Source organism: Drosophila innubila (assembly GCF_004354385.1).
Source record: "Drosophila innubila isolate TH190305 chromosome 2R unlocalized genomic scaffold, UK_Dinn_1.0 1_C_2R, whole genome shotgun sequence".
NCBI classification, from domain to species: domain Eukaryota; kingdom Metazoa; phylum Arthropoda; class Insecta; order Diptera; family Drosophilidae; genus Drosophila; species Drosophila innubila.
Genome location: NW_022995374.1, coordinates 18,447,125 through 18,470,531, shown reverse-complemented (window position 1 = coordinate 18,470,531; position 23,407 = coordinate 18,447,125). Strand labels below are relative to the sequence as shown.

Sequence of the window (23,407 nt, the reverse complement as noted above, 5' to 3'; positions counted from 1 at the left end):
TAATTCAATAGGCAATTAGTTAATATACCAAATACATCTATCATTTTATTTCATTTAGTAACTAATTATTCTCATATAATACTTATATACCATAATGTTATTTCCATCTTCATTTCGTTCTTTTTTTTTGTTTTATTTATTTTATTGTTTGCCTATAGGTTCAATTTTTGTTTTGTTTTTTAATTTTTATTTTTCTTTGCTGCAAGTATGTACGATAAATTATTAATTATAAATATATATAATATATATATTTATGTTGTTTTCAATTATGTATATGTACGCTACATAGAGTTAACTTTATTACAAAAATTTTCATTATTATTATTATTATTTGTATGCACTATTTATATAGTAGGTATGTTGTTGTTGTTGTTGCTACATCTGCGTTGCACGTTGTGTTACCTGTGTATACCTAAGCTATTCCTTACTTTACTTTACTGTACTTTACTTGTAGATCCCCTTTTTCTAATCTCGTATATAATCGTATGCTTCTTCTTTTTCTTCTTTGACATGCTCATCTTTTTCATTTTCTTCTTCTTCAACATTATTCTTCACTTCTATGTTGTTTATGAACCTTATAATTTAAATTTACTGTGCGCTTTATATTGTTTTGGTTTTTTTTCTTTCTTTTGGTTATACAAAGTTCATTTTTTTTAAAACTAAATAAAGACAATCTTAGACACATTTTTGGTTGTTACATCTTCTTCATATTTTCCCCTTCTTCTTCTTCTTCTTATTCCTCTTCTATTATAATAGTTGTTTTTGTTTTTTTTTTTTTTGTTCTCATCTATCAAATCGATTCCTTTTGTGACTATGTTATAATATTTGATTTGTTTACAACTAATTTATGCAATAAGTAAAGTTTTTCATGTTTCATATTTGGTTTTCTTTATTTATTTTTTATTTGTTTAATGTACTTTGAAAATGGTTTTGATAAGCGGCCTATGTCTATGTCAATTTGTATAGTGAATTGTCTATGTAATATGTCTGTGTGTATGTGTGTATGTGTGAATATTGCTGTATGTGTTTGTTTTCAATTTGCGAATTCTATCGTTATTATTTTCATTGAATTTCTGCTAATTGTTGATTTCATTTGGTATGCAGCGATTTTTTAATAATTTGTTATCTTTATTGAAATTTTATTAGTCTAGTTGTAAATATTATTTCAAGTTTTTCCATTTTTTCTTTTTGTTTTTCGATTTAGCTAACCTAAAATTTTGCTCGTTTTTATCTGTTTTTTTTTCTTTGCCGTTATTTAAGATTATAACTATGTTTATTAATGTATTATTTTTGTTTTTTTCTCTTCATATACTTTTGTTGAATGTTTTGTTTGTGGTTTTGGTTTATCTTTTTTGTTTTTTTCTTTTGTATTTGTATTCATTTCTTTGTTTGTTTAATGTTTACCTAAAAAACCTATTTTTGTGGCAGTTGTTTTTTGTTTAATTAAATATTAATATTCTTTGTTTCTAGTTGTAATAAAATATGCTATTTTTTTTTGTTTAGGTTTAATAGAGATTTATAATTTTGTTTCTTTTCATATTTGGTTTCTTTTGTTATTTATATTTCACTTGAAAGAGGACCATAAATATTTAAAGTGTTATTCTTTTCCATTTCATGACATTCCCTTTTATCTATTTTTTAATTCCCATTTTTTGCCCTGTCAGGTTGAAAGAGACCTGCAATTTCTGTCATTATTATAATTATTAAATTTATTTATTATTTTGTTTTGCTTTTTTTACACTCAACTGACAATTTGCAGTTGATGCTTTTGGTTTCGGTTTCGTTTTAATTAGCTAGCATTACGTGTAATTTTCTAGAGTACGAAATACAATTAATGACATTATAACTGCAATCTGCAGGTGACCGCATACTAATTGCATGCACTATAAGGCGCCAATAGCGATGGTTCCTTGTACAAACCACTTCCATCTTCGCCACCAATCGTTTATGTTGTAGTTGTAGTAGTAGAAGTAACGATAATTTCTAGCATTTCTATTCCTATCGCTGCACTTCTTGATTCGTATTATTAGTTGTTGTAAGTCTCTATAGTTAATTATACGACTATATGTAGAGCTCATTTCAATAATGCGTTCAACTTTTAATTTACTTCTGCTGCTACCCCTAAAATATCGCACTTTTCTACACGTTACTTTATAAGTATTCACTGGCCATTTCACCACCCATTTCACCACCCATTTCCACGCCCATTTCCACGCCCATGCCCATGCCCAAGCTTGGCTGGCAGTGAAGCTTGCACTTCCGTTTCCTTCGGCATTCCGCCTGCGCCTCTTGCTGGCGCCGTCTTCCGTTTCCCGTTCCCGTCTCGAACTCGCACTCGGACTCGAACTGGCCAACAATTCATGACAGCTGGCCGCACAGTCGCCACGTCCAGTTGCACGGCTTGTGGCACGTGAGGCACAACGCTGCCGTGCCGCTCCACAGCTGCTCAGCAGACCGAGCAACGCGCTCAGCCAGACAAGCAGCTGCGTCGGCGGCGTCGGCGCCACACCGGATGCATAATAGGGTATCGTACAGCGCGTAGTCACCGATGGCACCGCCGCACAGCCGTCTGAAAGCGCCATATCCGGCATATCGCTGCCCTCGTCATCGTCATAATAATACACGCTGTCATGGCGCGCATAATACGGCAATCGTTCCAACAGCTCCTCCTCAGCCGTCGGCGCTACACTCACATTCCGTAGCGCCACCGAGACGCTGGCGGCACGCGCATGCTCGCCGGGCGGTGAGCTCATCGTCAGCGTTATGTTATGCACACGATGGCCGCTAATGTTGGTGGCATTCGATGTCGATGTTGTGCCATTACGACCGGACGTGGAGGCGAAATCCCGGCAGATGGTGCAGAGTCCCGCCGCCGGTCCATCGCAGTAACTGTAGCAGCAGTCGTTGGGGCCGTAGCTCGATTTCTTCAGCTGCTCGCCGGTCTCGGGTATATTTTGATCTGGAAGCGAGCAGATTCAGAATGATTGAGTATATCCAGATTACAACTTGATTTGTGTGTGTAAAAGCAGGTATTTTTAATTTAATCAACATACGTTCTAGTGATGTTAAAATTAGGGAATTATACCGCATTGTGTAAAAGGAAATGTACTTTAAAATTTTTTAACTTTGTTAAAACTAAATCGATTAATTAAATCGAACTTGGTTCCCTCTGGAAATTTTGAAAATTTATAATTTTAAATCTCAAGTTTTGACTATTAATCAACTCCTTATATCATAATTAAGTTGCATAAAACAGCACTTAAATCTTGATTCTGAGACGTTTCACTTTTTTTGTACAAATTTTTGACTTGAAAAGTTCAAACTTTCATAACTTTGGGGAAACTCAACCGATTTTCAAACGGAATGTCATTTTGATCATTATTAGGCCTCAAAATTTATTCTATATTAAAATTTTCTTAATTTTGTTAAATTGGCAATTTTAAAAATTGATAATTTTAAATCTCAAGTTTTTACAATTCATCGACTCCTTATATCATAATTAAGTTGCATAAAACAGCACTTAAAACTTGATTATGAGAAGTTTAATTTTCTTGTACAAATTTTTGACTTGAAAAGTTAAAAATTTCATAACTTTGTGAAAACTCAACCGATTTTCAAACGGAATGTCATTTTGATCAGAGTTTGGCCTCTAAATTTATTCTGCATTCAAATTTAATTCAAACTCGTTTTATTCCTTTGGATATCCTTTTCGAACAAGTACAGGGTCTCTCACAGTAAAGTTTGCTCGACTTTAGCCAAATTCCAATTATTTATTTAATCGTATTAGTTACTCACCTAGGCATGAAAATGTCGGCTCTCCGGCATATTGGGTGGGCAGCGCGGGGGCGCGATCGGCGGGCAGCAGATAGGGGCACTTTTGTTCCACAGTTTGGCATACGCTCAGGCAGGGTCGAATGCGTCGGCGCTTACGGAACTCTGCCTTGCATGTTGATCTATAAAAGTAATGTATATGTTAATGAAATTGAAGAGTTTAAAATTTGCCACATTGAACCTCTTTTGTAGTTTTGATATCACTGGATCCGCTGCGCTGGGATCCGCATTATTGGCAGTCGATATGAAATTATTGAATTGTTCATCTTCATCATTTTGTTGTGGCGCAGAGATTGCTCCTCTACTGTTATCCTTAGGATTGTTATTGTGGGACAGGGACCGGGACTGTAACTGGAACTGGGATTGATGCTGGCCAATGCCAACAACATTATAGAATGCTTGCGCCACATTCACAACGTTCACATTCTTATTCTCATTCACATTCGCATTCACATTCACATTCGCATTTTTGTTTTGTGGCTCATTGTCCTCGTCATGCTGTTGATTAATCTGATGCTCGTTCATGTTATTGCCGTTGTTTGATTTATTGTTATTGCTGATTAATTTCTGAGATTTATGCTTGTTGCCATCGATGCCATCGCTCCCAAGAGCAGCGCCTGCATTTCTCGCAGCACGTTTACTTTTATTTTTACTCGCTGCCTTCGTTGGCTTTGTTGCTGTTGTTCCCCTGCTAGTCGGGTCATCAACCGTTGACTTTGCTGTTGACGATGACGTTGTTGTTGCATCAACGTCCTGCGGCTCGGCAAAATACGGCACCAGCGTGCTACAAACCCAGCGGCGATAAGCTTCCTGCAAATATATAAAATACATTTCAGATACGTTAGTTACACACTTAAAAAATGGTAAATTTAGAATATTAAAAATATTTTTAAATATTTTATCTTAATAAATATATGCTAGATAGATAAGCAATTTCCTGCCACTATTTGACAAATTAACTAACCCACAGGGAATATAGAGACATTGAAAAATAGTTGTAAAGATGTAAAAAAAACGTTAATTTTCAAGAATTCTTTTATTTAAAAAAATATCTTTATTATAAGATCGCTATTCAATTCTAAAATCAAAATTAGTTTTAAAAATGAAATTAAGATTTTGCTCTCAAAAATAATAATAGGTTTTTCAGTGTAGATTATTTCTTTTAAGACAACAACCGCAAGTGCCAGCAAACTGTTAAAATAATTTTTAAAAAAACACAAGTTTACGGACACTCGAAAATAACATAATACCAATAAAACTATCCTTTTTCCATTTTCAGCAATCGGTTTATTGTCGAACTACGATTACAACAAACAGCCCCTGGCAGAGAACAACTTTTAGCTTCGTTCAAATAACAATTAATTTTGTTGGATGCGTATAACATTGCGTATGCGTGATAAATGTGTATACACGCTTTGTGGCTATTTTTGAAGGTTGCCTCAGGGCATAGGCACAAAGTAAGGGAAGTTAAATGCAATTATGGCCGTATTTGCGTTTGAATTTGCATTTCTGTTTGCATTCCCATATAAATAATTGGCATAATTGATTTAGACAATCAAGTTTGCAAACAATCTTCTTACAATTCGTTGCATTAATATGCACATTTGGTTGGATATTGTTGCATCTTGTTGCACTTTGGCCAATCAAGCGAATAGTCAAATATTTGAATTTTACTAAGCGCCTTTTGGCACATTTTCTCTGTATTTTTACTTGGCACTGACCCGAATACGAGTCAAGTCAACTAAAAGTCTTTCAAATAATAGTCAATGCATGTGTGAAATATGCAAATACAATTGAATACACTAAACAACAGAATTCTATAACAACAAATTCACTTTCGACACACAATTGGGATTTGGCAGCTGCTCTCATCACACCTGGAGTAGAAACTTTAACGTTATTTTAACCCTTCTCACAAAAGAACAACTACCAAAATTTCTAAAAGTGACAGAAAAGAACGAAGTGTACAACAAATTTGCTAATAAATTAATATGAATTTATTGAAATCCTTTTTTTCAAGCGTGTCAACAGGAAAGAATAGAAAAAAGGACAGTGAGGCACAATAAATTACATTTTTCAATTTTGTTGCAGAATCAAAATAGAGGCCAATTAATGATAAAATTGATATTCCGCAAGAAAATCGGTTAAGATTTGACAAAGTTATAGCAGTTTGAAATTTTCTAAAAAGTTTTAATTTAATTTTATAATTTTAATGCTGAATCAAATTTGAATTGGGTTGACGATTTTTCATGAAAATAATAAAATTCAATTATTTTTCACTACAAAAAGTTTGCATATTTAGCATATATTTCTCTACTTTTTATTATTCTGCCCTTTTTCTACTTCTTAGAGAAACATATGTAAAACAGTAGAATCATTTCTGAAGCAGAGTACGAATATTCTATTAATTTATAGACACCTAACACAAAATGCTGAAGCAACAAGAACTAGACGCAACAACACACACACAGCAAAAATCTTAAAAAAATATATATATGCACGAGTGGGCGTGGTATCTTTTTCAGAACTCTCTAGCAAACTGTCAACTGAAAAAGTCAAGGGAAGGAGTTTGTACCTTATCTTGACATGCTCATAAAGAGGCAAGGTACAAAATTATTATTTAATTACGAAAAGTATTTTTCATTAATGGGCGACAGTCGCGGTGTCTGCATTTTTATATTTGAGCAGAGATAGCGAGCAAAAGAGAAAGAAAGCGAGGAAGAGGGAGTTGGGGAAAGATGTGGCACAAAAACTTGAACCTGGGGCACAGTGCAGTGCTTATGGGAAAAGTTGCAAGACGCAACTCAATTAGCGGCAAAGCAGGCACCTTGACAAATGCAAAAAGCTTAATTAGAGGCAGGCGAGAACACAGGTAAACAAATCACAAGAATGTAAAATGCAGGTGAAATTTCATTTAACATTTACGCGAATTTAAATGAGATCGCAAACACACGCAACACACAACTGAAAATCACATTTAACCATTTTAATTTCCTTGGGACAGAAGGGAAAAAGCTCAAGGCATCGTCAAGTTGATCGCCAGAGCTGCTACTACATCTTCATATGATGTCCCTGCATCTCTACAGTTCCCTCAGCTGCCGCAAGGCAACTGGCAAATCCATTTAAGCTGTGCCTTCATTTAAATGCCAGGCGCAAAAGTCATTCACTCGGCAGTCACCAGTCACCAGTCGGCAGTCACCAGTCGGCAGTCACCAGTCGCCACTCGGCAGTCACAGATACCGCAGACAGCCAACGGTCCAAAGCCCACAGCCCACAAAAATACTAACAACAACAACCAACAAACCAGGCCAGCACACAAAACTGAGAAGACCTCCTGATAGGGTGGGGTGATTCCACTGGTTACTGAACGCAGTGTTGCCAAAATTTCAAGTACTCATCTAAACACATTTACGATAAAAAAAAGAATGACAGAAATGGATAAATAAAAAAATTAAACTAAACACATTTACGAGAAAGTAAGGCGGAAATGGATAAATAAGAAAATTAATTACTGCCTTATAACTATTTAAATTTGTTAAGGCTTACATTAAGTATTACTAAAAATAAAGTAGACAGAATAGCTATCATTATCTAGATTGCCCTAAAAAATAGCTTTCGAAGGCTTACATAAGGCTTTAAAAATAAATCTGACAATTTTAGAAGTTTTGAAACTGTATTTCTTAAAAAGAAACATGTTTAATCAATATAATTACTTTAAATTTTCTAATTTCTGCAGCTACAAAATAGCCAAGTCTAGCTAGAAAATAGCCAAAATGGCAACCCTAACTGAATGTGAATGTTGCATAGCATTTCTACGTATGCCTCGTCCAATATATGCACATGCAGAACGAAATGGACTGACGAAGTGGCGGAGAGACGAACAGACGGACAGATGGACAGATAGACGGACGAAACGTGACCGGGACACTGAGCTATGTGGTGTATTGATGCGAATCCTTAACTCATTCCCCAACCCTCAACGATATCAGTTCGAAATTCCAGAGCAAACCTTGTCAGTGTGCGTTTGATTGGCCGTGTGGATTTTGCACGCTATGCGTGGCACAGAGTGAGACAGAATGTGCGGGTGCAAGTGAGAGGGCAGTCTGCGAAATATTGTGAAATTCAATATTTGGGTAATGATGCGTGTGGCGACTCTTGCGTGCCAAAATTGTACGGGCAACGTGCAACCGTGACGCGATACGCAATTTATACAAGTTTTTCAATTAAACAATTAATATGCCTTTTTATATAGTGATAGAGTTACATTTACAAAGTAATTGCATTGAAATAAAAGAATAGCGAAAAATTTGAAAGTAAACTCTTTGCAATAAAAAATTAATGTATATCCCACTGCGTTTTCTCCATTTTGTAAAAATAAAGATGTGTTGCAAATTGTATAGACAAAAACTATTATTTGTTTAATAGTAAAAATACTAATAAAAACGTATAAAACAATTCCTCAAATTCCGTTAAACATGCACATAAACATGTCTTTGGGCCAATGACGCCCCGAAAGTCGTTACTCATAAACATTGTAATGGGTTTAAGTAGAGTTTAAGGTCATGTGTTTGCAACAAAGAGCTAGAAAAACATTGCCACTGTCAATGACCGTTTGAGGTGCCAGGAGCGTCAAATCATTGAATTTCTTTTTATTATTATTTATATTCTTTGTTTTCATTCTATTTTCATTTTTTTTAAAAAACACACTCACACATAAAAGTTAATGGACGGCAAGAAGAATTGCTTTTATATTTGGCAAATCAAGCAGACATTGTGACTGGGAGATTTACGAGTTATACTATCATAATTTCATGTGCCATTGAACTGCGCCTTAGACAAACAAAGCAAACTCAGAAAACTGCCCCAAGTATGAGTATGTGAGTATATAAGTGGCACAAAGAATATAAATAATTTGTTTCTATGAATAACCCAGGGGACCATTTACAGTTGATATTCGTCTGGGATGAAAAAAAGTATTAATAAATACTTGGCATAAATATTGCCAGTCAAACTTATTAAGATAAACTTCAAATAGATGACAATTCCACAAAGGAAAGTAATTGCTATAGATAAGCAAAATAATCATAGAAATACAAACAGAAATTGATGTTTCTTCTGAGGTTCACATAAATTCATGTCACAAAAATATATTTGGGAAAAAATATAACTTAAACAATTCAATCGTTCAAAGAATTCAGCACAAAAGTGAAAACATAAATACTTGTTTTATAAAATATTTAATTATAATAATTTAATAATTTAATTTATTTTAAAATTTGTTTATTTATTTATTAATTTTAATAGTATTATTATTATAACTAATTTTTATTTGTAGTATAATTAAAACATTTTAATGGACTCTATAGAGTCATAAAAGACTGTTTTCAATTTCCAAAATACGAATTTATGTACATTAATACTTCTGTTAAAAATAATTACTCAACTCGAAAATTTTGAAGCATAAGCTAATTTACATATGATCCGCATTTACAGTGGCTGCTGTTAATTGGTATTCCGAGCATTTTTGAGCAGCCTGAACAATCAACGCGAACAGAGAATATAATCAAGCTTGTTTTGCAACTTGATGAAACTCGACTCACATCAAGTTCTTACCAAAAGGTCTCACTTATGGGTAAATACTATATAACAGAGTTCATGCTTCAAGTATTGGCCTTCAATTGAACTGGACGAGAAGCATAAATATTTTATGGATTTCTAAGAGCACACACTGCTACAATTTGGCTTAGTTTCTCAATGACGGAAAGAGCGCGAGGGAGAGAGAGAGAGGGCAGTCAAAATGTATAGACCATTACCATTTTCTATGCCAATCACAATCCCAATTCCAATCCCGGCAACACATGACGGCAAAATGAGCTACCGTAAAGTGGCCACAACAGTTACGAGTAGTGTGGTCTGGTCTGGTCTGATCTGGAGGGGGTATATACGGTTATTTTAATACACTTTCACTTGGGTCAGCGCGTTATGGAAACGTGACCGAATTGGTCAAAGATTTGGCGCACTATACAAACACCATATGTAGAAGTCGTAACGTATCATGCGAGTGTATGTAATGTAATTGATATGGCAAACACACACACGTGCACATACACACACATTCACCCATACACTCATACACAAATAGAGTTCCTTCGCACTAGTCGTATGTATGCAAATCAGTTATGATTTGATTTGTACCATTGCAGTAAATTTTGTACCAACGAAGCATTACAGCTGGGTTTGCCCTTCGTTCTATATGTATACTCTACCATATATAAGTATTTTTGTAAGCAATTTGCATAATGGTGTTTTTGCTACTCTGCCTTCCTCCCTCTCTCTCTCTCTTTCTCTCTTTCTCCATGTGATCACATGTAGAATAAAAACAGAATTTCGCACGCCTAGTGGCCATATAAAGCAGACACACACTGTAACTTTGACTGCCCATAAAAGTATGCTATGTTTTTTTTATGTTTTTTGTATGCCGCGTACACAGCAGAAATAATAAACAATTATAAGCCTTGGTATTTAAAAATGTTAAAAATTAATGGCAAAATAGTTCAGCTGTCGATTTTTAATGAAAATCTCTTTATACCCACTTTGTCACAGATTTTCATTGCCAAATATACAGGCAATTAAAAGTGCTAATACACTTTTTTATTCATATATATTCTTTTTAGTATAGCTCTGGGAAATAAGAATAAGATTTGTATATAAAAAGTTAATTATAGAAAATAAAATTTTAAGACTGTATTTTTAGTTTATTAGTATACCTTTGTTCCTGAGGTAATTATTAAACTGTATATTTACAAAAGTCTTCACAGAGTTTTGAATTTGAGCTTTAAATAACGAGCTTACTTATGAAAATTAGGCTGAAAATAAATAATCTTCAATTTGATTTAAATACAAGAGTTTCATTTAAATTCCATCAACTCATTTTAAGCACATTTCAATTTCTGTTGGTTTCCCTAATAAATTATACTGTTATCTTAATGTGTGAAGAGTTTCAACTGTTGTTTGCCAGTTAAATTTAAATCTATTTAAACAGTATTCATATACAAATCTCTGTTTCAAGTGCCAACTAATGTGTTTGTCCTGAACTAATTGTGGGCAGTGTTAGTATTAAGCAGCAACTCATATTGAGGCGATTTTCAACACAAAATGCAAATTAATTTCCAAATGCAAATACTTTATGTGTATGAGCATTTGCATAAGTATGTATATATCATAATCATATCTTATATAAGTATGACATGTATACATAGGTAGTCAGGTAGGATTTGTATATGTACTCCTGTACAATAATTCCAACACTTGTCGGTCTACATATCCGTCATAAACACAAACTGCAAACTGGGGACAAAACACACAACGTTAAATTTTCACTTAAAAATGCAAATTTGACCAAGCGCGTTACAAAAACATAAAAACACAAAAACCCAGCATCACAATTACAACGGATGTGTGTGTGTGTGTGTGTGTTAGTGTGTGTGTTGTGTACGACAATAAAGCATATAAAAAACATAAGTAGAACAGTAGCTGCGGGGCAGGGGGAAGTTTAGGGGATGGCTCTCGCTTTTCCGGTTGACATTTCAACTGCTTTTTGTGTTGCATACTTTCAGGCAGCTGAAAAATTGCTCCTAAAATTAAACTCGTACTTATATCGCAGTCAACTGCAACTTTTGAGGCATTTATAAGCTAAAGCAATTCAATTGTCACTGACCAATTTGTTGCTCTTGTTAATATTAAATTTGCATTGGATGTATCAAATTAATGAGAATTAATTTATACTTCTATTGTTGGTCGTTGCTTTCAGATTTCCATGTTAAAGTAGGTAAAGAACTTGACCAGTTGGCATTATAATTTATTCAGGGGTGTTTCAGAAACACAAACCAACCAAAATGGCAAATGTTTTATTTGAGGCCGGTTCTGGCTTTTACTTTTGACAAGCTTTTTAGTAAGTTAATAATTTTAAACACTTGTAATTTAATTTTGGTAAATTTTTGTGTATTGAACGTAATTAGAGTTGAAAAATTAAAGTCCGCTCTAGTAAAAATCATAATTTTATAAAATTTTCATTAAATGCCTACAATTAATTAAAATTAATTCATTGTCTACAACTGCTTTTCTGCAATTTTTGGTTATCTATGCTTTCGGACTGCAATGTTAAAGTGCGAAGAGAGCTTAACAAGTTGGCATTTTGTGTGGGGGATTTTGTGGCTTTTAAATTTTGTGCAGCGAACGCGTCGCGTCCGAGTTTCACTCGAGTGCACGTAGTTTGTAACAGGCAAAGGATGCAGGGTGAAGGAAGGAGGAAGGAGCGAAGGAAAGGAGAAGGATGGTGGCCTTATGCGATGCAGCACTCGACAAAGAAGACGAAGGTAACACGTGACCGTGTGCAAACAAAACAAACGAGGCAATGAACCAGTATCCGCAAGGGAAAAAAAAATACTCAACGAAAGAAAATACTAACGCACACATACACATGAAATAAAAGTTTATCCTTGTACCAAAAGCATTACTTGAGAGTGTGTGTGTGTGTGTTTCTGGCAATGTATTGGCTTTTGCCAGCACTTATTGCCATAGCCAATGCGACAACACGTGCCACAGCTGGTCAAGTGCGTTGCCAATGTGTGTGGTATGTGTGTGTGTGTGTAAAAGTGCTGGTTAACAAACTAAACCCACTAACATACACACTCTCATACACCCAAAAGAGACACTCTCACGCACAGCAGAAACGCATCAAAGTTGCTTCGTGCCGTAATTGTAGAGTTTGAAAGCATCAAATTGCAACTTGGCTGCAATTTGGCAACGAAACTCGCACTGTTCTTCCTCATCTTCTGCATCAGCTTCTTGGCTTGAATTTCACAAAATGCCATTAAGGTGCTAACCTGAAAGTAACCTGAACATTTCACTTATTACAAACCCGGGCGAGAATCGATTTAATACACACGTTGCTAATAACAAACTCTGAAATCTGAGAGCAAAAAATAAGGTGAGAATTTAATGCGACAAATTGAGCATGAGTTTGTTGCATGTTCCAATTTGAAGACAATAACGATAACAATGTCACTTGACAGCAAAAAGAGAGCGAGAAAAAGACAACGAGAGAATGATGCAAAAACAGAAAAAAATGATAGTGAGATAGAAAACATTAAATTGCAATAGGATATTTGAAAAATCTGAGAACCAAAAGAAGTTTTCTTTTCTAAAACTCTATACTTTATAAAATTTAATTTCTTTTCTTTGCGATAATTTTATACTATCATAACTTCGTTAATTTTTAACCGATTAACCTGAGAAAATGCAATTTGTTCATTATGAAGCTCTTTTTTGATTCTGCATAAAAATTGGAAAATTCTATTTTTTTCATTCCTTTTTCAAACACTTAACACTTTTTCTAAAACTCGATATTTGTAAATCAATGTATTATTTTCTGATTTATCGACAGCTCGATTCTTTTTTTTCGACTTTAACATGTCGATTTTAAACTATATTCACAGTTTGAATTTAATACACTATTGTTAAGTTATGATAATCAAAGTAACTTTACACTATTAAACATATTTCTCTGCTCTCTAATAAAACCCAACAGTCAAGTCAGAAGTGCTGCTTTAACTGTTTGGATAATATAAGAAAAGTTGATTATAATTATTGATGTGTGTGTTGCTGCCATGCTTATACCTTAAAATCAACTTTGTGCACAAGTTGGCCAACACAATTAAACATTTTGCAACAACTTTGTCCACATTTGCGTTAAATACAAGCCATAAAAAGTAAGAAAGTGTTACAGGTCAACATTGTGCATTTGTGTGTGTGTGTATGTGTGTGTGTAAGGCCAAAAGGTAGCAGCCAGCTATTGGCACAGATTCCACAAAGAGCCATTAACTGGATTCCCCTTTTTGCCTGTCAGCCTTCAGTTTTAATAGCCTAAAAGAGAATACGAAGTTAGGCGGAGATTGTGCCACAAAAAACCAGCAGGTGCTGCAATTTCACGTTGCACGTTGCAAATTGTCAATGTTTTCATTTGCAAAGGATACAAAGGTTATCAAAAAACGTATTAATGTGGCCCAAATCACAACACGAATATGGCCAAAAAGGTGCTACATGCAAATCAGTCACAAATTTTGATAAGCCAATTGAATTGCACTGCAAAATTATTGCGTCAGTCAAGCGCAATTGATTTGCCACATTTAATGTGGCAAAATGCAATAGCAGTAACTGTAGCTGTAACTGTAACTACACTGCAATTTCGAGTGCAGCTAAATTTTAATTAAACTTTCATTTGATTGCGCTGAGAGATAGACAGGGAGAGAGAGAGAAAGAAGCAGAAGAAAGCCGCTTAAATATTCGCAGCTGCATAATTGAAATGCCACAAGGAAATTTGCAATGGGAGAAGCAGCATTGCAATGCAACACAAGCAACCCCAGCATAACATATGTGCCCCAATGTGTGGCACGCAATTCTGTTTACAGCTGGGCGCCATTCTCGAAGCACATCGCACATTGTCAAATCGCAGACGCCTCTTTCCCGACATCCGTCCGTCCCTCGACTTGCACACAATGCGCAGACAAACAAGCCCCCTCGAGCAGGGGACGGAAATCGAGAGGGGTGAAGCACAGGAGTGAGGTGGGGAGGTGGGGAGGTAGGGAGACTATCAGCAGCGCCTGGCTGATTCAGACAACCGGACGGAAACTGTGCAAAATAAACTAAACACTGCATTTATGCAAATAAATACAAATGTGCACGATACGATATCGTGGTGTATGTCTATGGCCTGACAATGGCAAATATCTGAAAGGACTAAAGAAGGACGAGCTAAATATGTGAATGAGACAGCGAAAGAGAAAGAGAAAGAGAAGGGGAGATTGTATAAAAGTAGCATGTGTGTGTTTGTGAGGAAACGTTGATTAATCAAACGATTATGACAATGAAAATAGAATAGAACTTTATAAGTCGTATAACTGCTGCATCATCTGCTACTTATTATTTTTTTAAATTTGATAAACTATGAAAAACCCTTTAGATAAACCGTTTTTTATATTCCATCTAATAATATATACATTATCGTACATATACAAAATGATATTCTTAACTGTATGATGCTTTAGTCAGCAGAGCTTTTAAGTTTGTGAATGCCAGAAATAATAAGTAGATAATCAGATAGATTCTTATGGAGTTATCTCTTTAAAAACTACGTTTAAAATTTATTAAAAATATTCAATTAATTTTATTCAGTTGTCGATTGCATATCGACTTCTTCTATATTTATAATTTTGATATTTTTTATTTCTCCCAATATTTTTGTTTCCTAATAACATTTTGCTTTATTTTGATTGTTAAAATCATTTTTTTATAAAAGGTTGTTCCTAGTTGTGTTTCCTAATTTTCATTTTAAAATATTGGTATTCTTAGTATTATTTCCAACATCTTAAGAAGCTATCTTTGAAACAGTATCAGTCGAGAGATAATGAGTAATATATTCTCTTTGCATATAGTCAACCCTGAGATTCGCTGACATAACATAAACTTTAAAAGGGCTAAGATCGAAAAAATACTTAAATATACTTAAATAAATACTTAAAATACTAAATTTATATTTGCTTTTGTACTGAACATTTTTTAAATGTAGAAAGTCTAACTATTATAACTAACTATTATGGAGTAATTTAAAGTACGCAATTCTTTTTTAAGAAACTGTCAAATATTTATATTGATATTTCATAATCAGTGAGAACACCAAACCAATCGAAAACAACCAAAACTGTACAGATTTTTGGATGGTTCTTGGTGGATTTTCGGTTTGTTTGTATGTTTGGAACACTCCTGAATAAGAAAGTTGCACTTATTTAATGCAGCTAGTCAAAAATGCAACAGATATGTATTTATAAAAGAGAAGTTTCAGATAGATTGAAAAGAGCAGACATTCAAGTGTTATCAATTGCCTGCAATTAAAAAACACGTCCATTTATTAAGAGACTGAGTCATTCACAACTCATTACATGCACTCACAGACACTCACACTCAGACTCGCACTCACACTCATACACTCAAAACACTCAGATTGTAGACAACGGAAAGTATGAATGACACTAATACGCAGCTACAGTTACATACGTACACACACACATACTCAGACGAAATAGACACGCATGACGTCAACTTATGCATAGGATCGACCACAATAACAACAAACTTCAAGTGAGACAACAACAACGAGAACAGGATCAATGAATGGAGACAACGAGTGAGACAATCGCCGGCACTTGAGAGTTTCGCAGTAATTCGTTTGCTTTGGTTGCTGTACTTTCTCTATCTCTGTCTCTATCCCTACATTCCCTTCTCCCTGTCTATCCCCCACCCAGTTAACAGTTAACATTTTATACGTCCCCCATTTATCCACATTTTGGGTTCATTCCGGTTTATTCTGGTTCGGTTCTGGTTCAGCTTGGTTTTGGTTTTCACTTTCCTAGCTTTGTCCTTTTGTCTGCTTGATACGCGCCTGTCATTATATGAGATAGAAACGCCAAAGGGAGAGTGAAAGAGATAGTGTGAGTGTAAAAGAGAGAGACTGTGAGTGTGTGAGCGAGACGGCAGTGCAAATTTAAATAAATGCTTTGAAGCACACTAAAAGCGATTTATCTTTGTCGATTGTGGATTACGAACATGTTTTCCAAAACATTTTTCATATTGTCCCAGCTTGTGTGTGTCTGTATGTGTGTGTGTGTGTGTGTGTGTGATTGCGCTGCTGCTGCGTTGACTGACAAGTCTTTGTGCAAACACCAGCTACAAAAACAACAACAACAAGAACTACAGCGGCAACAGCAGCTGCCTGAAACACTTTAGTTGCGACCTTTTTGCCCAGTTATCCAGTAGGAAATTTAATGATGAAAAGCATACAGAGCAGAAACCACAAATAATAATTGTTTTCACTTTTTTTTTAATTCACAAATTTAACAATATAAGAAACAGAAATCAAAGAAATCTTTGTATTTTCTAAATGATTTTTAAATCATTGATTTTTAATGGATTTTCAACTATTATAATGATTAATTTTGAGTTATTTGATAAAAGTCTAACTGCCATAAATTTTATTTTTATAATAAAAAAAGTAAAAATCATATACGTTAATTATATGTAATTTTTATTTTTTCCTTTACATATAATATTTACAGTCAGATTTTTAACAAACTACTTAAAATTTATTTTATTATTATATTTATTTATTTTTTCATTGTTTTAAGAACCATAAGCAATATAAAAACAAACATAAAATTTCTGTAATCTATTTAATTTAATAAGGAAAAAAGTTGTTAGCTTTTGTGTTATCTCAAACAAGCTCACAGAAAATCTATTTGATATTGCCTTATACAACTTGAACAAATTTGGCTAAAATTGAGCTACTACATCATGTTGCTGTCGGAGAAAGGAACGCTTAAAAATTTAGCTGATTTCTGCCCTTACTTTTGAGTAATAAAGTAATGCATACTGATTGATTATCCTTCAATGTTTCTGGTCTCTAAATCTGTTTCATTATTTCCTACTGGGTTACGTCTGTCCCTTTTTTTTTTGTCTTTTTGTCTGTTTGTCCTCTGCTCATCAGGTTTCGTTTTATTGATTAATCGTCTCCTGCGGCAGCTGTTGTTGTTCTTGATGTTGTTGTTGTTGTTGTTGCTTCACATTAGCCGCATTCGCTGCACTACGCCATAACTAACAAAGTCTTTTGTCCATTTTCTCTCTTTGGCCTTTTCCGCATAGCCAACTCGCACTTCCACTCCTATACTCATGACCATTTCCATTCTTATTCGCATTCGCATTTTCATTTTCATTTGCATGCGCCCGTTGGCCAACAGCAGCCCACGCAGCGTATACGCAATTTAGCTGCTTGCCGAACAGAACTGACGTTCCTTTTGCTTTTGCTTTTCCATTTCCATTCCCATTCAGTAAACGTGCCGCGCGACGCCCACGCAAAAGTCGATAAATTATTAGATTGTAAATAAAGCGAAACTGGCTAAAAAAAACAAATACACACACACACACATAAAGTATAAGCCGGGCCAAAAGGTAGCACCAACTGCTGATGTCAAAAAAACAAGGAAAAAAGACTGGCGAAAAGAGAAAAGATTATTGGAACCATAGCAAACTTTTCTTTGGCACATGTGTCCAAAAAACCACAAGAAAAAAACCAGATGAAGAAGCAGAAGAAGTGTTGGACATAAAAAAAAGTGAATATGGAGATGGAGAAAAGGGAAGCAAAGACAGAGCTTTACAAAACGACGGCAATAGTTGTGTATGTGTCAGCTGTCGCCTGTTCTGGACAACAACAACAACAACAATTGCCTAAACAACATTTTGTGTGTGTGTGTGTGTGTGTCTGTGTGTGTTCACATAAGTGAGAATGCGTGTAAAGTGTGTGTAATCAATCATTTATGAAATTACGCTACTTCCGCTTTTGACAATTTTCTTTCAACACACCCTCATCCCCTCCAATAGCTACCCCGCACCCCCTCTGGCGGATGACGTAAGAGGCTCTGTAATATGTTTGCTTCTATATATATTTGTGTGTGTGTGTGGGTGTGTGTAGCTGTAAAATGCAAATTTACACACATTCCAAGTGTGTGGTCTGTATCGAAATCTGCGATGGGGAATAGATTATGATGATGCCCCAGCAACAGAATGTGATAAAAAAAAGAAAGAAATTTGCTTTAAAAATTTAGTCGGAGAAAGTGTATAAGAATGTTTGTAAAATTTGCGAGTAACCTTGAACCCGGTCAAATGAACTCTGTATTCCACACAGATGTAATTTCATAAAAAAAATGAAAAATAAAAGAATTGGAAAGTTAAGTAAAAATTCAAACCAAATTAGACAGCTTAGAGTGACATTTTAGCATCAACATAAGCCACAAAAATTACAGCCTAAAAGTATGTTTTAAATTTTTTGTGAATAGGAGTGCAATGTTTTTTTTTATATATTTAATTAAGATTAATAATGAAATAAAATGAAAACAAGAATCTAGTAGTAGGCCATTTACTACACTATTGATTGATACAAATTGATTAGCAATATTTTAACAAATGCGTCCTAAAAGTTTACATTAGACAAAAATTGTAAATATGACTTTCACGTAAAAACAATGTAGAGAAAAATATAATATAAATAAAATCAAATAACACTTGAACAGATAATGAAGAGGTTCTTTGAGGAATAAATTTCCATTTAACAATTTGCAAAATTCCACAGAAATATGTAGATTTCATTTATAATCCTTAAATTACGCCACATTGGAAAGGATTTAATACCACAGCGAATTATTAAGAAACCCAAAGAGCAACTAAATAAACAAAATAACAAGAACACATTTTTAAGAATACAAAAAAAAATTCAAGCGAAAGAGAAGTTGAAATCATTGCTAAAACTTCTAAACTAATTTACATGGCGCATTAATTCGAATGTAAAATGTTGAATGAAACAGAAGAATGAATTATAACTGAATCTTTTGACTTTAAGTCGGTATTCTAGAGAATTTGGAAAAAATTTAGGTGCTTTAATTCTTAAGATTTAAATGTAATGAGGGAAATTCCATAGTAATTCTAAAAATACACGTAATTAGCACTTGCAATTTAATTAATTCCCAGCTTCAGTAGCTTCAGTTTTTAGTCAAATACACAATATAAATAAATAAATAAATAACACTGTTGCAGCAAACAATTTTATAATCTATTCGTTCACTAGGCCTTCAAATATATTCATTTGCAGATTATTGAAAGCTACAATAACAAAACAATAAAAGCTAACTTTCAAATGGTATTTAGTATGTAAAATATTTAGATTTTGCTGTTTTAGCCAGCATAATTCGAACACATAGTTGCAACATTCTTTGTGTACCTTTACCAAAAAATAAAAATAAAAACGATTTTAAGTTGCTTGCCATTGAAATGAAAACAAATGTAACTTTTAGTTGAATATTGTTTGGACCAAAATAGTTTTCAAATGTCTATAGCCTAAGCGCTTCCCTTTTATGCCTTGCTCTACCCTAAATATATATAATATGTGAAATAAATATATATTTTGGTCAACTATAATTTGTGTTTATTTGACCATCAAAAGGCTCGTAAAACAAAAATGCAAATGAGCTTGAAGTGTCATTTGGGGTGTGTGTGGGTGTGTGTGTTTTGAGGCCCTTTCTTGGCCAGTTTTCGACTTTGGTCCTGCGGTTGGCCACAATGTCAGGCGAGTCCTTTTGACTAATTAGACGACTTGCGGTGAACGTAATCATAAATACACACAGCAATTATAATGTTTGGCATGACATGGAGCACAACAACATCGATAAGCAGCAGGCATTAGGCATATAAGACTGTCGAGTTAATTAATTTAAAGCTGGCCAACAAAACTCGCGTCTCGGCCATGTGCAAAATGTGTGCGACAAGCTGACTGGAAGCCAATACCAGTCTTCAAATTCTTTTTTTCTTTCTTGTCCTTTTTCCTTTTTTTTCTTTTCTAATAACCAACCCCCCCGCCCCCATTTTTTCTCATTTTTGGCAATTGGAAGCTGTAGCCGCTGAATGTGGAGCGCGCAGTTAACAATTCAAATCCGGCAACTGGAAATGACAGGCGAACATCAGTTTGAATGGCTAAACAAATTGGTAAAATTGCTATGTAAAAAAAGTAAAGTAAAAAAGAAGTAAAAGTCGTAAAAATAACATAAATTAAAGTGTATTTGAGGCACATATTTTTCATATATTTTTTTTTTTTTTGCAGCATGCGGACTTAAGAAAATGCCAAGTGAAAAGAAGCGTTGAAAACTTATATAAACTGCGGAAAAATAGCAGAACAGAAAACGCTTCGTGTCATGTGAGAGCAGGCGCTGAATACGAGACAGAGAGAAAGGGTGAGAGAGAGACAGAGGTGAGATAGTGAGAGAGAGAGCTAAGCAGCTGATTAAGCTCTCTTCTCTTTGAAAGTTATGCTCTCAGTCCTTTGCTCTCTTGTGTCATCACCTGATTTCCACAGCAGCCGCGTTTCGAACTAGAAACATGTTAAATTTAACAGAGATTAGGTGGTGGGTACAGATGGGGTGAGGGGAGCTGCTGGGAACTGTTAAAGGCTCCACCCGCTTATGATAGTTTAACTCTGTTGTTCTTCTTCTCTCCCTTTCTTTCTCTCTCTCTCTCTCTATCCATTTAAATGTGTGCCAGCGACACACCGGGCGTATGCGTAATTTAAATTTAAATTTTCTGTGTTGTTCTTTTTGTTATTATTGTTGCTCTGTTGTTGCTGCTGCTTTGAATTTGGCTCAAGTTTTTCTTAATCAGCAGCGCAATTCACATGTTTGCAACGTGTTCGCCAAGTCATTCAGAGAAGATTTTCCTTTGCTTTTCCTTTGCCCGTCTGCCAGTTGCGCTCATTAGCGGCCACATTGTCGCCACCCCGACAACCTCTTCTGCAGCCCCTCTGCCTCTTCTCCAGCAGCCCTTTTAACCAAGGGCGCTGCCAGAAGGGGTTAAGTTCACAGCTAACAATTTTTAAGTTTTCGAAATTTACCAGTTCCAATCAAGACACAAAACTTACAAAATAGTTACAAAATTTCATATTTCAGAATCACGTGGACCACGAAACTTAATGGTTTAATTCGAGCCTTAGAACAATTAAAAACATATTATTTTGTATTTGCACAATTATTTTCGTAACTTTTTTGATATTTCTGAAGATATTTTATTTAAGGAAATGATTTAACTATTATTGTTTCATAATTTCAAGCTAAAATACTGATGATGATATAATTAGCAAGCTTTCGATCATTTTATGAAAAAATCTACAATTGGGCATACTTAGAAAAGTAAAGATACTTTACTAACTGAATTCTTTATAATCACTCTAAACGGTCAACTGTTTTTAGTCGACATTACATGACCAAATAAGCACTATAGCAATATTTCTAAAATGTTTTTTTTTTTAAGTAATTTAATAAGTTAAAAATGTTGGACCCCCCTTTGGCTACGCCCTTGGATTTAACCCTCTGCGACCTTTGGTCGACATCGTGACATCGTTAGAGCTGTTGAGTGAACTAACTGCAGCAACTGCTGGTCAGTTGGTTTTGCAAAGTTGTTTAAAGGCTCGCAACAAATAATTGGCAATTACAGAGAGAACAGAGAGAGAGAGAGAGTGAGAGAGAGTGTGAGTGAAATAGAGGCAAATAGAGAGGGAGGTCATCATACATGCAGTCAAATGTTTGCACAGACACTGAAAAATGTGCCACAACAGCTTCAGTTGGGGGGTAGTTGGGCTGGGGAGGAGGGGTCAGTTGTCGACCTCTAAGTGCCACAAATTAACCGCAACGCGTTGCTTTTTCAGCTGCCGCTGATGTTGCCACTGTCGCTACTCTCAACAATGATAATTACGAGCAGAAATATAAAACCTGGAAATGAGCGAGTGACAGACAGGGAGAGAAGGAGAAAGAGATAGAGAGATAGGAAGGACTGACTGCTGAGCGCGGATTTCGAAAGTGGACAACAGACTCTGCTGGACTTGGTGCCAAGTGCTGAGGGCGGAGGGTCAACTTCAATAATTAATGAGCAGCTAAAAATGTCACGCAGCGTTGTTATTGTTGTTGTTCTTGTTGCTGTTGTTGTTGTTGATGTTTTTGCCGCGCGGAAGTGTTGGGCCCTATACAGGATTTTGTTTTAGCCGAGAGTTGATGCTGCTTTGCTCATAATGGCAAATGCTACGGCCAAGCTTAAGCTTGTTATACCCTGCAAAAGCACAGCAAATGGGGTAGCTACCACATGCTCTGAGCGATTATAATGTGCTCTACAAAATACTCTTATTAAATTGATATCCTACTTTAATTTAATTTTGCATTCATTTATTACAATTACATTTAAATTCTAAATAGTTTTTTTTTTCTTTGTCAATAGCTTTTAGTAGACGTTAAATAAATAAAATAAATAAAATAATCAAACAAAATATCACTCAAATTTTAAATGAAATAAATAAATAAATAGGTATTTGCACAATTAAAAAATAAAATCTATGTTTTCGACTCGTTTTTTTTAAACAAATTTATTTGTTTGTCAAGACAATTGTAATTTTAGAACTCTTCCTAGAAATTCTTCCAGCATCAACAAATTTTTTAAATTAAACAAAACATATTTTTAATGTTTTAAAAAATATTCTTGATTCTAAAATCCGGTTATTTGTATCAGTGTGTAATCCTAGTATATGGATCTATAGGATATCTGCTACTCGTGCTGAAAAGCCAATGAGAAACTACAGAGTGCTCTCTACAGTACTCAAGTGTAATTAACTGTGCCTACAGGGTATGTATTAGTTCTCAATTCATTAGCTTGAAAGCAGCAGCTCTAACTGAATAGCTGTTTAATCGTGATTCTGCCTACAGGGTATCTCTTAGTTGTGCCATGTGTACAAGAAGACTTTTGCTTGTATTCATTTGTTTTCATTTGTCTTAAAAGGTTGCGGGTCAGATGCTTTGGGGCATGGCATATTTTTTGAGGTTAACGGGCAGAATTTAAATGAGTTGCGTTGAGTTTTGTTGCCTCGCGTTGTGGCAAGGGTTGTCCC

The 23,407-nt window shown here is 34.8% G+C and overlaps 1 protein-coding gene across 1 annotated transcript in view; it reads right to left on the bottom strand.

Moving 5' to 3' along the window:
- Positions 1 to 1,637: 1,637 nt before the first annotated feature.
- Positions 1,638 to 23,407, bottom strand: part of LOC117783741 — a 40,553-nt gene continuing 18,783 nt past the window's right edge. The window contains exons 5-8 of the mRNA XM_034621285.1: positions 4,576 to 4,641; positions 4,013 to 4,500; positions 3,796 to 3,953; positions 1,638 to 2,959 (exon numbers count right to left, since the gene is read on the bottom strand). Of these exons, the coding sequence (XP_034477176.1) occupies positions 1,884 to 2,959; positions 3,796 to 3,953; positions 4,013 to 4,500; positions 4,576 to 4,641 (1,788 nt within the window). The 3' untranslated portion in view covers positions 1,638 to 1,883. The remainder of the gene's footprint in view (positions 2,960 to 3,795; positions 3,954 to 4,012; positions 4,501 to 4,575; positions 4,642 to 23,407) is intronic.